The sequence below is a fragment of the Alosa sapidissima genome, chromosome 4 (assembly GCF_018492685.1).
Source record: "Alosa sapidissima isolate fAloSap1 chromosome 4, fAloSap1.pri, whole genome shotgun sequence".
Lineage (NCBI taxonomy): Eukaryota > Metazoa > Chordata > Actinopteri > Clupeiformes > Clupeidae > Alosa > Alosa sapidissima.
The window spans coordinates 22,515,602-22,532,151 of record NC_055960.1 but is presented as its reverse complement, the minus strand read 5'-3'; the positions used below and the strand labels follow the sequence as shown (position 1 = coordinate 22,532,151).

The window sequence follows — 16,550 nt, the reverse complement described above, 5'->3', positions numbered from 1 at the left end:
AACTCCTCCCATTTGGTCATAATCTGTTTTTAGAAACAGCTTTTTTTCTCTTTGCATAGAGTCATCAATGAAGTTTCATGTCCCTATTTAAACAGTTACTAGTATTCTGACACGTTTTGTTCCCACACTGACAGTGAGAGAGTATGAGAGAGAGACAGTGAGAGAAAGAAAGAGAAAGAAAGAGAGAAGAGAAGGGTTGAGATACAGAAAATGAAAGAAACACTGTACAACTTCCTGATTCATGCTCTTGTTACAGCATGCGTCCCACGAGGTTTCACGCTTAGAATAGAGAGCATGATGATTATAACCCTTTGTCTACTGAAGTACAAGAGGGTCTTGCCTTGGATGCCATGTCTATCCAGTCCATATTTTTATAGTCTTAAAAAAAACACTGATTTGTTAAGGAAAATTGTTCACCGCCAGTGTTGTGGTTGGCCCTGCGCTGGCTGAAAAGACTGATTATCCTTTGAATCAAGCAAATCCCATTTTACTTATCACAACAGTTCATTTCAGCTGTAGCACATCACCTCTTTGTACAACGTGATGGTACAAGTTAGTCTTGCTATGCATGCTAGCTCTGTTCAGTTGTACATGGGGAATTCATTTCCACAGTGAACAGAGATGTTTAAAGGGCATTTAAGATTAAATTACATATTAGATTATATTGGAAATACTTCAAAGTATGACAGATCTAATTTTCCACATTTAGATGTACTGTATCCTCTCCAACATTTCCACGCACAAGTTGGCGTGAACAGTTAATATAACTGGATCATGCTGCCCTCCTCAGGTGAAAGACAGAATTGCAGAGATATTTCACCTTATTGTGAATGCTCCCTGCTGGTGGTGAACACACGCATGCCAGATGGCAAAAACAGGACATCAAAAGACCAGATGCCTGCTTAGTGAACAAAGAACTCTGTGTTTAATGATTGGTTTAATCTTCACTTTACTTAATATGATACAACAGCTGATGTTCATCATTCCAACAACTACATTTTTTGATCACATTAAGTTCAAAGATAATTGTGAAAAAAGTAAAAACTAAGGTGATGGATCTAGGCAATTCATGATCAGTTTGAGGAACATAGAAAAAAAAAACTCTTCAAATTTAAGTAAAGCAGGACAATGTAAGCCAGGACAAACCATAGTAAAGTCACCACCATCACCATCAAAAATGGTTATAAGAAATTCTTTGGTAAATCATCTTATCTTAGACTGACAAATGAGAAAAATCCAACCTTAAATTGAGGTAATTGAACACTTTCAAACTATATTTTTATCCATGAGTAAATATTAGATGACACATGGCAATAGACCAAATGCCCATAGTCTTTCATTAACATGGAAAAGACAATAGAACACACACAATCCAAATAAGGGAAAAGTGTGTTGACCTCCACAAATCAGAGAATTGCTATAAAAAACAGCTTCTCACCTTATGCCCATATATGCATTTAACTCAATAATTGAATTGTTCCAATGAACTGGAACAACAAACCTGCTTGGATGCGGAACCAAGTTTATTTTGCCATGCCCAATGAGCAGGATGGTGAGAGATGCAAAACATCCTCAAGGATCACTCTAGGAGAGTTAATCTTGGGGATATAAAGTCTACAAAACATCATCAGACGTGACCTCCATGGTAACAGATCATTTGGAAGGCACGTCATTAAAAAGCTTTTCCTGTCCCCCAATGTTACCACCTGGTGTGGGGGACTTTGACCAGAACATTTTGTTTTGCCAACACTCAAGAAGGGTTTGGTGTAAATTAAAGGATGTCTATAGTGACATATCCTGATGCCCACGGTTAAGTATGGTGGAGGGTTCACAATGTTGTGAGGCTGTTTTTCTTCCAAACACCCTGGGAACCTTGTGCCACTACACTACACATCATGAACTACATGAAATACCAGGACATTTTAAATTAAAACCTGTCTGCCTCTGCCAAGAAACTGAAACTGAATGTCACTGGATCTTCCAACAGGACAATGATCCAAAATTGAATTTCCTGGATTAACACAAAATATAGTTTACTTAACACAAAATCAAACTTCTGCCATGTCAGTTCCCTGTGGGATGAGCTAAAGAGGAAGTTTCATAATCTGAAATGTCCTGCTATACATTCACCAATTTTATAAAATACTGTAGCAGAAGATTAAATGCTGTTGAATTGTGGTTGTACAATGTATTATACCAGCATGGTGGATCAGCGGTAATGGCACAGACAGACAATCAGTCAGCCTGGGTTTTATTCCCGAACCCGCTGTTACGAGTCTGTGTCGCTTTGGATAAAAGTGTTTACTAAATACCAGCCAACTTGTTAAATGCAGGGATGTCAATAACTGTGACGTGGTTTTGTTCAAAACAATTATTTCTTGATAAGGTATTTTCTCATTTCAAGGATGGATTTTTCTCATTCCAGTGTGACGCCTGTGATCCACTAGCATGCGATGCGAACTCCCCAAATCGCGACACTACCCTCCATGAAGACGCTTTGATGGCCGTTCCCTTTTGTAGATGTGTGGAAACGGCAGGGCAAGAGCAGGTAGCCTAGTAAACAACCAAACAAAATGTTTCCCTCCACTATTTTGAAATTACAGAGGGAAAGTCACATCTATAAATTAGTTTGCAAGTTGGGCGGTCATTTCATCATGAAGTTGTCCCTGTAGGATTCTAGCCACACATCATACAAACACGGAAATGTAGACACTGCTATGATTATTTTTTCTCATCTGACATGTTTCTGTACGTTGGCGGTAACCACACTACCGGAAAATTAGGTTTTGTTTAGGCTACGTGATGATGGACCTCCACTGCGTATTGCTCTGCTATTGGATACTCGCCTCGCGATGGACGGATTCATTTGCATAAAGTTGGGGATTGCTGAACTTTTTGACGCGCCGCAGCCACAGCACTCGTCGCACCGCATACCCAGAAACCTATGCGGGTGCGGAATTCGCTTCTCATAGAAATGAATAGGGATACTGCGTCGCGTTGTTCGCATCGCATGCTAGTGGATCACCGGCGTGAGACTGAGATAATGAACCAGAGAATGATTGGCTCCTATTGCACATTTTTACCAAGGGTGCCAATAATTATGGAAGCTACTGTAAATTAACTCTTTACTGTACAATTCTAAGTTAATTTAAGTTAAGTCTATGATGAAATATTTATCATACACCTTTCTCCCAAGGCAATTTACAAAAATCATATGAATTTTGCCAGTGTGAAGCACAGCAGACCTTGACCATAATGTTCTTTGTGAATCTTGAGGAAAAGGGAAAATTCCTAGTCAGTGCCAGGTCCATTCTAGAAACCTGAGGTGTGTTCAAATGCTTTGAACTGAGGCAAACGTTTGAGGCGAATACATTTCCTTTGAACTGGAAAATTTGCATGTATTTGTGTAAACATTCAAAAATGTGAAATTCCAATGATAACCCCTTTGTCCAGTGTCCATGCAGGGCTGCAGAGAATTACCTCCTCAGACTGTTTGTGAGTGTTCATAATCGTTTGTGACAAACTCAAAGCAAACACAAAAAAAACCTGTTTGCAAACATTCACAAACGCTGGCCTTTGTTTTTTTGCGAATCTGAACGCACCTCGCATGCTCAGATCTCTGTGACGACCCGGAGGCGGCTGCTGGGAACGGCGCTGATCCGGGAGGCCTTCACTTCCCTTCCCCCGCTGCTGTGATGGCCACTCTCTCTGCGTAGCACCTATGCAAGTCAGACCATTGAAGAGAGTTGAGAGAGTTGAGAAACAGCCATGGTAACAACCAATGACCAGCAGAAGACCTTTTCTTGTTTGACAAGATGAGTTTGTGGGAGAGTGTGTTCTGACTTTTATTGCATCACTCACCCTTCTCAAGATGCGCTGACGAAGTTCTTCCTGAGTCAGAGGGCGCTCCTCCTCATCGGTGAGTGTAGACTCCTCAGTATCGTAATCATCCCTGAGAAGTATCACAAATTCACACACACACACACACACACACACACACACACACACACACACACATACAGACGTGCACACACAGACGCACACACACACACACACTAATATTATACAACATACCAAGATACACAAACCACACTGAGCCTCTGCTGAAAGACATACACACAGTCATTCCTCAGCACACACTGACACACTCAAAACACAGTGCCACTACTTACCCCGTTACCGGGGGCTGGATGGAAATATTCTGCTTCTGCAGTTCTGGGTTCTGACCCAACAAAACCTGAGCCACCTCCTTTGGGTCATAATCTTGGTCCAAATCCTGCAAGAAAGAATGTGTGGGACTGGCATCAGACATTTCAGACCAGACCACTGGCATCAGACATTGCACCATTTGTCAAATGACGATGCTCATCTATGAAGACAGATGAAACTCCACTATCAGACTTAGAGTAGGTCTGAGGCTCGCACAGACACACCTTAGATTGGGCATGCACTTCTACAGATGTAGCTAAGAGTTGACATAGGCTTGCATAGACACACGTACCTTAGAGTTGACATAGGCTTGCATAGTGAGCAGCTCATTGGCTCTCTGCTCCACCTGGCCCAGGTATGTCATGATGTTGTTGTCCCTGATGCCAGAAGAGGAGCCAAGTAGGTCCTCGAGGACGGCACTGTCACAGTCAATCTTCTGGAACAAATTGTTCACTCCTGCCATAGAAAAACAAACAATCTAATTTAGTTTGCTTACACTGCCTTAAATGCCAGTGCATTCAGGTACAAATGTATTCAGTTATCATTTGTTGCATCTCAACTGCTCTTTTTGAAAAGAACCCATACTGGCCTTCATTTCTAGAGACACGTCAGTGTACACACACACACACCATGCACTCATCTGTGCACATAGACGTACATACATACTCACACACAGGCCTGTGCATGCATATACACATTCACACACACGTAAGGTCAAACTGGTGATTATGTGCTCAGTGAGGCTCATTAGTGGATCTGGAAAGGTCTGTGCTGAATTGGCCTGGAGGAGCCATGCTGTTCTATTCTACCCGTCTTGATCTGGTCCAGGATCTTGCTGACAGCGTTGGCCTGAGCCTCGTGCTCCTGGGCCTGCGCCTGGGCAACTCTCTGCTGCTCCTCCACCCCCCTCAGCATGGCATGGTGCTCCTGTTCCTGCTGCTGCCCTACCAGATGGAACTGCTCCAGCTCCTCTTTGGTCTGTGACACACACACACACACACAAACACACACACAAATGGACAAATTTAATGTCAGGATGTACCACCTCCATTACATACATATAGTTCAAAAGGCAGAATATTCATTTCTAACACTTCACATTCAAGTAGGAGAGTACATTCATTGTCTGACCTGATTAATTTCATCCCTGAGAGTCTCTGCCTGGTTGTTCTGTTCATTCACATAGTTGAAGAGGGCAAAGTTCTGGTCCTCCACTAAGTGCAGATGAACATTTAATTACACAACACTTCAGAGCACATGTTGTCATTGCATTCACCATGACAGCGGCCATAATTCACACCTGTTGTTGCCTGCAGTTTACTTTCCAATAAAAAAAAAATTAAAAAAAGAAACATATGCCCCTCTGTTGTGACATAGCATTTCTGCTATCAAATAATTTGGCAATAAACTCATTACCACATATGTTAGATATAGGCTGGCCTAAACCCTGGGCAATCTTTTCAAAATGCAATGTGGCCCTTGAGCCAAAAAGTTTGCCCACCAGACCCAAAAGTGGGAGTATGGTGCCCTCTAGAGGTTAATACAGTAAAACAGTGCCAAATTCTATTGTGTATCAACACTCACAGAGCATGCAAAACATGCTTGCTTTCATATAGTCTAAGTGACATGGAAACTGGTTTTGATAGGATTCTTTAAACTAAAGATTTAAAAGACAATGGAGGAGACAAAGAGATATCCTGCCAAGTTTCTGTTCATATTAAAAGAAAGTATTTTACCATGATTCTGTGCCATAAGAGTGAATTTGATTAAGTTGATTTATTGCGTAAATACTGTATAATCTTATTACAAAACAATTCTAATAACTATCTGCCTGAGGAATACATAAGAGTTCAGGTACCATTTATACAACTATTTTATTCAATTTGATTTCAAAACAACTTACATACATGTAGCCCTTCCACAAGCACATTTAAAAACTAGATGACTTTCTAAGGGCATAATAAAAGGCACGATAACTTGACACTGAAGTATGGGAGAGCTACATGAATGAATGAATAAATGAGGAATAGGTTTCCATATTACAGTAAATGCACTGACCCTGAATGAACTTAGTCACCAGCCGGTCCAAATCATCCTCTCCAGTCACAGTCTGGATCTTGTGAAACACTTCCTCAAGAGTCTCCACGTTGTCCTCTCCTGACTCCATCCTTCTCTGGTCTTTCATCTCTGTCAGGAAGACATCATCACCATCACCGCTATCAACATTACCACAACTACAACACATTTCTTTTTATCATAAAGGTTTACGACTCAAAGCTGAAACACTCAACTGATTCAACTCGTACACAACCACATGTACTCACTTACTTTTGTATTCCACCTGCAACAAACACACACAGACACCCCTTACGGAAATTAACCATGGTTTTACTATGACAAAATAACCATGTTTTTTTGGGTAACCATGACCATGTTTTTTTGTTTTCATGGGTAACCATGATAACCATGGTTTATCACTATAGTTAATAAATAAGCACCCTGCCCAACAGGGGCGCTGCTAGAAAATTTGAGCCCTATGACAGGCAATGATTCTGGGACCTCTGGGGGCGCCCTGTCAGTGCTGGGCCCTTAGAATCTTCCTAACAAGGGCTAAACTCTAACATTACCATGGTCATTAACCATGGTTTTCCTCAGAAGTTATAAACCATGGTTTTTCCTAACCCAACCCCATAGTAGTTACACGGTTATCATGTTGAAACCATAGTAGTACCACAGTCACCATGAAGTGCGATAGGGGAACCATGGTGGTACCAAAGCTACTATGAAGAACTATGCATAAACCATAGTAGTACTAATGGTTAGGAGCATGATGATCATCATCACCATGGAGTACCATGGTAAAACCATAGTTACTGCATTAAAACCAAAGGAAACCATAGTGATTTTTCCTAAGGGACACCTTGCTTGCTGGCTATGTCCTGGCCCTCATCTTGGGTGCTCCTCTCGTTACACTTAGTGCTCATGAACTCCTTGAGTCGCCGTTCATGTGCGATGACCCTCTCCAGCTCCTTCATCTCAGCACTGTATTGCGCCAGGTCCTTCACTGCTTTCTCTTTCAGCATGGTCATCTTCGCCTGGGCCTCCACCCTGAGGCAGCAGCAGACACACAAACAAACACATTCTCTTGATATAATAATCTCAAAATTACTTAACCTAGATTATCTTTGATTGTAATATGGAGCAGTGGTAACATCAACACCAGACAAATCGGTTAGCCTGAGTTTGATTCCAGAATCCGCTGTGGTGAGTGTACCAGTCAACTTGAACTTTAACATATTTGGTTGTGCAGAATATAAGAGAGCAGTTATCTAATACACACATAAGCCATCACTGAAACACTAAGTTAAGTCTTCACCTGGCATCATAAGCAGCAGTGGACATGCTGATAATGTCTCCAATTTCCTTGCGAATCTCCAGTAACTCCTTCAAAAATAAAATAAATAACAATAAACATAATGCAAAGCCCTGCCTCTGTAGGCTGACGTTAGGGACAATGAATTTAGGTAGGGACAGTGTATTTCACATAATAAGGACTGATTGGATAAGCCATGACCTCTGACCTTCTCCAGACGGCGAAGAAGCTGCTGGAAGCGCACACGTTCCACACGCAATGTCTCCAGCTCCTCTCTCAGACGGCTGTTCCTGGTCAGTTGCTCGCTAAAGCGAGTTAGGGCCTGTCAAGGACACAAGACCCAGACCTACTGTAACTCTCAGACCAGGAGAGATTGGGACAGAAGGCCTGATGTATTTTTCTACATGAACATGGTTCTATCTAGCCTGGCGAGCCAGACCCACATTAAAATGTAGGGTCTGGGCACTCACCGTTCGCAGTGCTCAGTCCGAGGGGATAATCAGTTGTCTTTCAAATTCCCTCTGCACGCAATAGGACGCAATAGGATATTTGTTTTCAAGTAGCAGGGAATTCAAGCCAAACCGTTTCAACTCTGCCATCAATCATTATGTTAAGCCCACGAAACGACTCTATACACGATTTCAATAGCCTGATTAAGTTTCGATTTCTGGAGCTCACAAGCCAACGGAGAGTTGCTAGACTAGCCCTGGCAGCTAGGGACGTGTCTAGATTTCTAGGCTAGGTTCTATCAGTATGCTATGGGAAAATGTGGTGTAGTCATCCTGGTAGCATTTAAGGAAGAGCACATATAAGCAATTTATTATAAACTTGGATATTTTACAATAGACTTAGCTGATTGTTAAACAACATGTTCAACAACAAACAACACACTCCAGTCAAGTGTGTTTAGCCTTACCTTTATAACAAACAGAGGTGACAGACAAGGAAACTTCCATTTAATTTCAGGTCACTGTCATCTACTATATTTTTATTACACGGCTCTTCACAATGCTAGTAGAACGCTCCATTGACTTGAATGGGATTTCCCAACGTTCTACCAAAGATCCTTGATTACTAGCTCCGCTTTAACCCTCTCTGGTTCTACTGTAAAATATATTCATTTATACAACAATTGGGTTCTATGGAACTATTTATTTGTTTCTGATTGGCCGAGAGACGTTCCATGAGTTGGACATTTCAACTCAGACTCAGCACAGCTAATAATAAATCACTCCGCGATACAATGCAAAGGTTTGACACCCAGCTCTCCACTATTTCAAGCAATGGGTTACTCCTTAGCAAACCATAACGAAACAGTGCTTCACCACATCTGTGGATTAAGCCACACAGTCAACTCAATGTACTCGTGATCGTGGGATTGGTAATGGATATTCCCACAGCTGTTGTTGCCTGCGCCACTCGGCCTCCGGCCTCGGAGTGGGAATATCCATGACCAACCCCACTCTCACTCGTACTATATTGCTTAAGTAATTACCACTGCAAACATATAACTAGATGTACCGCAGAGCGGTACAAAATATGACCGCCGCCCAGTCCAGCCCATTTTTTCCACAAAAAGAAATCACGCTGAAAGGCCTATATGATTCTGTCTCACTAAATTGCATTATCCACACTCAATTCTCACTGGTATCTGCTAGACAACAAGTACCAAAACATGATTAGTTCATAGATTTCACATGTAAAATTCATTTTATACAACCCCACCTCCATCTTGCCTGTTCATAATTCTGAGAAATTCTTGATTGTTTGTGTTATGTTTATGTTATGTGTGTGGGTGTGTGTGTGTGTGCGTGCTTGTGTGTGTGCCTGCGTATGTGCCTGGGCATGCAAGCGTACATATGTCTACTGTGTGAGTATGTGTCATACGTATGATTACTGTGAATGTATGTGTGTGTGTGTGTGTGTGTATCTGTTTGTGCACATGTGTGCACATGAAATGGGTTAACATGACCCCTGGAGGCAAACATACGGAAAAAAATGGTCATCCTAGGCCCTACAGTTCTCAACATATTCAAAGAGAACTGTGTCTGCCCTACCCTTCTTTCGGGGGGTCCAGTCCAGCGGGGGAGCTACAGATCAAAATGAAAAATGACGGTTCCATGCTATCCATGTGGGGGTACATGCCCACCAAGTTTTGTGTACCCTGGTCTTTCAGTGTCCCGGGAATCCTTGTTGGTGTACGTCACTAAATGTACACATAAATTATTTTATTGTAAGGCCCCCCATGAACGAAAGTACACAAAACTTGGCATGCATTCGGAGGGTGTCATAATGATCCTACACTTTTAATTTCGTGCAGTTTTGACCTTGTCAGCCAGAGATATTGTGATGAAAACACCTAATTTTTTGCTTTTTAATTTTTAACTAGGTGGCGCTATACATGAAATAAGTGGTAATGGGATGGGTTCACATGCCCCCTTAAGATCAACATACATAAAAAAGGTGGACCTCCTAGGCCCTACGGTTCTCGAGATATTCACAGAAAACTGTCTCCGGCCACCTACAGGCCAGTTGGTGTATAGTAACATAAATTAATTTATTGTGTGGCCCCCCATGAACGGAATTCCACAAAACTTGGCGTGCATACAGAGGGTGTCATAATGATCCTACACTTCCAATTTCGTGCAGTTTTGACTATGTTAGGTCATCAGACCTTCAATTACAACACCTAATTTTTACTTTTTTGTGTTTAACTAGGTGGCGCTATACATGAAATGAGTGGTTATGGAATGGGTTGACATGGCCCCTTGAGATCAACATACAAAAAAACAATGGGCCTCCTAAACCCTACGGTTTTCGAGATATTCACAGAAAACTGTGTCTGCCCTACCCTCCTTTCGGGGGTCTAGTCCAGGGGGCTACAGATCAAAACGAAAAACGATGGTTCCATGCTATCCATGTGGGGTTACATGCCCACCAAGTTTTGTGTACCCTGGTCTTTCAGTGTCCCGGGAATCATTGACGGAAATTTGGGCATGCGAAAAAGAAAAAAAAAAAATCTGACTAAACCTATATGTCATAATTACCGCTGTCAATGGAAACGTGTAGGGATGCACGATATATCGGGGGCCGATATATTATTAGTAGCCTATAAGTGAAAAAATGAAAATATTATTATCGGTCAGATAACAGAATTCTGGCCGATAATTTGCACCGATATTTTTTAAAGTCCTAATATAGGCCTACGTAAGGTCCGTCTGGCTACACTGAGCTAGCCTACTTGAGCTTGGTTGGCTATACTTTTTCCTCAATATAATGTCAGCGGTGTGAATGTATTTCACCACTCTAACAAAATCTGTGGATATGCGTTCATTTGGGAATCTGTGCATCTCAAAATCCTCTCGTGAATGATCCGCCATTTAACCTTAACAGAACGGAGCTCAGCCCTATCTAGAGCCGTCTTCTGCTGGTGTGTTTGCACTTTACCGCGCTGGTCGGGGAAACAAACAAACAAACTCGTTAGTGGGACGAGTACATAAGTAGGCCTAGTTCTAAGTTGTGTTTTAGTATTATATTTGCATTACTTTAGCTTGGGTTTTGTATTATTACCTAGAAATATGATAACCATTCGTGCTTCAGTTCCAGACAGGTCATCATAATAAGTTATTAAAACCTTCGGGGCTGACGCCTTTCATTTCTGCTGCAGCAGGTTGTGCGCAACAGAGTAGACGGACATAAGATACAGTCTGAGGAGTTGCAGCTTTATTAAGTTACCCGCAGTTGAAACTAAACCTAAGTTTCCCTCACAAACTCTGATTTGGTCGCTATACTGTAGCTTATTCCAAGCGGAGCCGTTTATGAGCGTTTAGTCCTAAATGAAAACGATTCAAACTCTCTAGCCACTAACTCGCAATTCACTGACGTCAGGGGCCTCATTTATAAAGCGTTCTTACGCACAGATTTGACCGTGCGTACGCTCAAATCCATGCCAACGCTCAGATTTATAAAAACCGTCTTTGACGTGGAAAAGTGCTTATCTCCACGTCAGGTTCAAACATGTACGACCATTTCCTTGTGGTAATGCCGGGGTACTGCAAGTAATCTGAGGTCTAAGTGCGATGCCTTTTCAAAATTCCAAGACCAACGATCTCATGTCTTTCTTTGCCATATGCATGATCAATATCAGAAGATTTTTAAAGATGTTTTTGGACGCAGCTTAATGTTTCATGGTTTGGCATAAAACTGCTAATGAGAACTTTAGCCCACTTAAGAAAGTGAAAAGACGTATAGCTTACTTATTTTACAATATCTAAAAAAAAACCCACCAAGACCTACGATAGAATAATTGAAACATTCTTACAGGTGATATAGTATATTTAGTATTCTCACCAATCTAATATTGACCATCAAATGTCCAATTGCCCTCGTTTAGGAGAGGAAGGCATTCAAAAAGGCATTCGAACAGTTTGATAATGTTGGAGGTTATTGTGCAGTATTGGGAATATAGGATAGTAGGCCTATTTGATCATACCGTTTTGAATGTTAAAAGTGAATAAACTTTTTTGAGAGGTGGATAAACTCTAATAAGAGGTGGGTAAGCCTAAACTCTATTCCTGACATTTCAGAGCATAAACTGCATTTACTCGCGTTTAGCCTCCACTACATCCTAATTTGCGCTCATAGGCCTATTCCCAGCTTCGTAACAGAAAGGTAATATTTGACTGTAGCTATACAATGTAGGTAGGCTATAGATATTTTATATCATACATAGCGTACACAACCAAGGGACGGAAGTTATCCTCTGAAAGCAGGGCATCTTCATATTTAGTGTTGCGTCGGAGTTGCGTAAAGAGGTGCAGAGCGCGCACCTGTTTGCTTTTTTTGACTGGCAGTGCCCAAGATCAGAAGACAATACGTGAGTTGAATAATGTAGGATAAAAATATAATGGTAAGACTAAAGCAAACAATAAAGGACAATGTTTAAGGCATTGGACATTATTGAAAGAAAATGATAGCAAAGATATGCAGAATGAATGAAAAATGACCGGCGAACTAGGCTACTTTTTCAGCAAAAACATAGCCTACCCTAAAAGAAACGTTAAGCCTACATGACACATCACGCTTATAATTTAGTCCTCTGTTTTGTAGGCTAAATCAGCATATTACCCTGGGTCATATTGGAAACGTACAGTAGCCTACTGTACCATAACGTACAGGATTATATAGGCCTAGAGGTCTTTCCTTCATAAGCCTACCCATTTTTTCTACAAAGTAGGCCTAAACATACGAAATGTTGATTATTCACATTACTGCAAGCAAAAGGAATGAAAGCGAGCAGAGGACAATGGACATGGATGCATACGATCTCTTTCCAGAAAGCTTTGCTGGAAAAAAACATAATTAGTTAAGCTATTCGAACTGACGCATATAGGCTAGTTAACATCAGATGGCATAGGCTAGACCTATACAATGTTTTCAATATATAATTGTACATAAGCTACAGCTTTTAGGCCATTGATTTCATTTAAACATATGCTAATGATATTGATGAGGGGGTGTTTACAAGGCGGAGACCTAAAACCATCCGGCTGCCCACAAGTTGACGTTCATTTGTGATTTATAATGGGCACATCTGGAAGGGTGGCGTACGCACGTTTTTTTGTGCGTACGTTAGTTTTCTCTGAATCACACGTACGATCATTTCAGAAATGATCTAAGATCAAATGAAGGATGGTTTCTACGCAACCCTTTTATAAATGAGGCCCCAGGTTCACTTAAAGGAGCCACACATACTGTAGGGCTAGGCTACTGTTATGTTGTTGACTGCCGTACTATTGAGGACTATTATGAGTTCTGTCCATCATTTGGTGGTAGGTAAAATTACTGCAATAAAATTATGCTTATTAAATGCTTTCCCCAAATCACTTTTCACAATTTTTTTTCAAGAGTAATATTATCATATCGGTATCGGCCACAACAAACCAATAAATATCGGTTATCGTTATCGGCCCTAAAATTCCATATCGGTGCATCTCTAGAAACGTGTTTTGTGCTTCTTATTCACATCTTTCATATCACTCCGCAAGTAGTTCGGTTACTTCTTGCAATGGAACTTCATTCAAAAGTAAAAGCAGACGGTTGATCAGCTGTGCTCTAAAGAATTTTTCATTCAAGTTCAGCGTGTGTTGTGAACTATTTGTTTCTGCAAAAGCCACGATGAAACAATAACCAATAAATGTAAATAGTCATATCGTGTGGAGTTTATTTTTTCGTTTTGACAAGTAGCCGTGTAATAAGTGCGTCTGGGGTCCTGTTCACCCTGTCGGGACTTATTTTCCGATAATGACCAGCGTTCTATACATTATCCCTTACATAGGCTATCCTTATAATGTCATGCCAAGAAGGTCTTTCATAATGCCCTGACTTGACTTGCACTGTATGTCCAGTGTATGCTTGGTAGTGAACTTGAAGTTCTTGAATTTCCCTTGGGGATCAATAAAGTATCTATCTATCTATCTATCTATCTATCTATCTATCTATCTAGTGTTTTGCAGCACTTTTCTCACCCGGTCAAGTTTGTTCTCCAGTGTGCGGGTGGCCTTCTGTGTGTGGCGAGTCTGGTCCATGGCACTCTGAGCAACGCTCACCTCTCCTCGCTTCACCTCCTCCAGTTTCCTCTGCATCTCAGAGATCTTGGTCCAACAGGGTCCACACAGCAAAGCAGAAACAGAAACAGAACATCAGTCAAGTCAAGCATGGACTTCTAATATTCCCAGTTGTTAAACTGACAGCAGAAGACCTCTGATTTTTAATGAGATTTTGTCCACATATAGCTTTTTTTTTTTTTGCAAGTTACTTCAAATAACAGCCTTGCTACATAGGACACTATAATTTTGCAAGATATGACTAAATGTGTTTTCAAGCCTGGGTTGTCATTCTTAAACATGTTTCTTCCACTTGCATGTGCCTCAAAGTACATTGAAAAGAAATAGAAACATAGGAATATAGGAACAGCCTGCATGATTGAATCCTGTGTGAATGTAGATGTTTGTGATTTTGTTTGTTGTACATTGCGTGTGTGTGTGTATGTGTGTGTATGTGGTGTGCGTGTGTGTGTGAGTATACTTCTTGCTGTAGCTCTGCTTGGTTCTGCCTCTCTGTGTCCATCTGATCCTCGATCTCGTCCTTCTGTGTCAGGAGAGAGCGCAGCTGCACTGTATCCCCACTGTCCTGCAGACGCCGTGACGCACACTCCGATGCACGCAGACTCTTCTGCAGTTCATCCTGCTCCTTACGCAAACGCTCAATCTCTAGCCTACAGATAGGCGATACATTACACAAAACAACTTCACAAACTGTCATGAAAACACATGTATCACTCTCACAAACTGTCATGAAAACACATGTATCTACACACACGTATGCATAATCTCATGCTCATTTAATTGCATCACTGAGTTTGGAATCACAACGGCTATTGACACATATGTTGTTACATGCAAATAATACCCTGAACAGTGTTTCCCACAGAATTTGTTGTGGTAGGTTTGCAGAATTAACTTGAATGCAACATTTTTTAACAAATTAGCGCAGTGTGGTTATGATGCTAACCAGATTTAAGCACAATTTAGTACAACCTGGAAAATCATTGTGTGGTGGTCAGTGTTGATATTGTGGTGGGCCGCCACAAATAAGTCAATGTATGGGAAACACTGATGAATGTTTTCACACAGTTTACACACATTTCCCTAGCTCTGTCTGGATCTACCAAAATATCCAGCATAAACACAAAGCGCAAGCATGCAGGCCGTTTAATTGACTAATTCAGGCATGTCATTTTCCTCTAAATGCATTATTGAGCATTAATATGCATTATATTTTCATTATTATGCATAACTATGTTATTTTAAGTGGCTTTGGACAAAAACGTCTGCTAAGAACTAACATAACATAAACATGTTTTATTATTATTATTATCTCTTCGTGTACATAATAGCCTAAAATGTATATAATGGCCTGTTAATAACGCATCAATACAGCCACAATCTTGCGTTACACAGATTTGCTTCCCACGAGACTGCTTCTCTCATCACGGAAACTGATGAACAAGCTGACAGGGAAGTACCACCAAGAGAAGACACAGGAGGAACAGACACAGAGTGAGGCAGACAGAAAGAGGGGGAAAGAGAGAGAGAGAAGTGAACGTAGCCTGGCATGTTGTTGACGCAATCTGGGAATTTACACGAGTCAACAGTAGGCTATACTAGGCTACCCAAGAAATAGACATACCGCTGCTTGCGTATGAGCTCCTGTGACTGGATGGTATAGGCCTGTCGGTCTCCTTCCATTATTCGGAACTGTCTCTGAAGTTTGACCATCTCCGTGTCAGCTGAAGTGCACCACACCAATACAACACATGTAAGGCCACTTGTATGCGCAATGCGCAAAGAGGCATCACATTTAACATTTGTACATTAAAATGTTCCTATGTGACTGTATGCAGATATTCTCCATTTTAGCCTACCAATTCCGTCAATATCCATATCGCTGCTATCGGAGAGAACACTTGTGGCCGACCTTCCTCGTGGCATTTTCTCCCCGAAAATCCTAGAAGAATCCGTGACAAAAACGTATAGAAAAGTGAAGGCCTTGCATACTCCGGCGTTTTTTTTTTTTTTTTTTTTTGTATTTTATGGTTATGGTTAGGTCCAAAGCGACACACAAATACAAAAGCAACATAATATTTAAATATTATATTTTTTACCTTTCCTTCTGCAACAAGAAATGGAAATCTATAGAAGTTAGAACAGCTTGCAGCCTATTTGACGAGTGACAACTGTGAGAGAAGTTTATATTATTATATATTTTATATTAAACCATTAAAAGCATTGTTAAACTTCTTTCCTGACCTTGTGAAAGACTTGCGTGGAAATATGCCGGACTTCAGCAACAGCGATCCTGTTGTTAGCAACCGTAACCAAGTTGGATAAGGCGCATTAAGCTAGGG

At 41.1% G+C, this 16,550-nt stretch overlaps 1 protein-coding gene across 1 annotated transcript; it reads right to left on the bottom strand.

The window, feature by feature from the left end:
• Positions 1 to 3,611: 3,611 nt before the first annotated feature.
• Positions 3,612 to 16,491, bottom strand: odad1 (outer dynein arm docking complex subunit 1). Its single transcript, XM_042089221.1, has 16 exons — positions 16,453 to 16,491; positions 16,308 to 16,379; positions 16,068 to 16,150; positions 15,833 to 15,932; positions 14,669 to 14,858; positions 14,110 to 14,235; positions 7,791 to 7,904; positions 7,586 to 7,653; positions 7,130 to 7,317; positions 6,268 to 6,396; positions 5,341 to 5,423; positions 5,019 to 5,187; positions 4,502 to 4,665; positions 4,173 to 4,276; positions 3,862 to 3,952; positions 3,612 to 3,719 (listed from the first exon to the last, which is right to left on the bottom strand). The coding sequence occupies exons 3-16, from the start codon at positions 16,132 to 16,134 to the stop codon at positions 3,612 to 3,614; spliced, it is 1,701 nt and encodes a 566-aa protein (XP_041945155.1). The 5' UTR covers positions 16,135 to 16,150; positions 16,308 to 16,379; positions 16,453 to 16,491.
• Between the last annotated feature and the right edge of the window lie 59 nt (positions 16,492 to 16,550).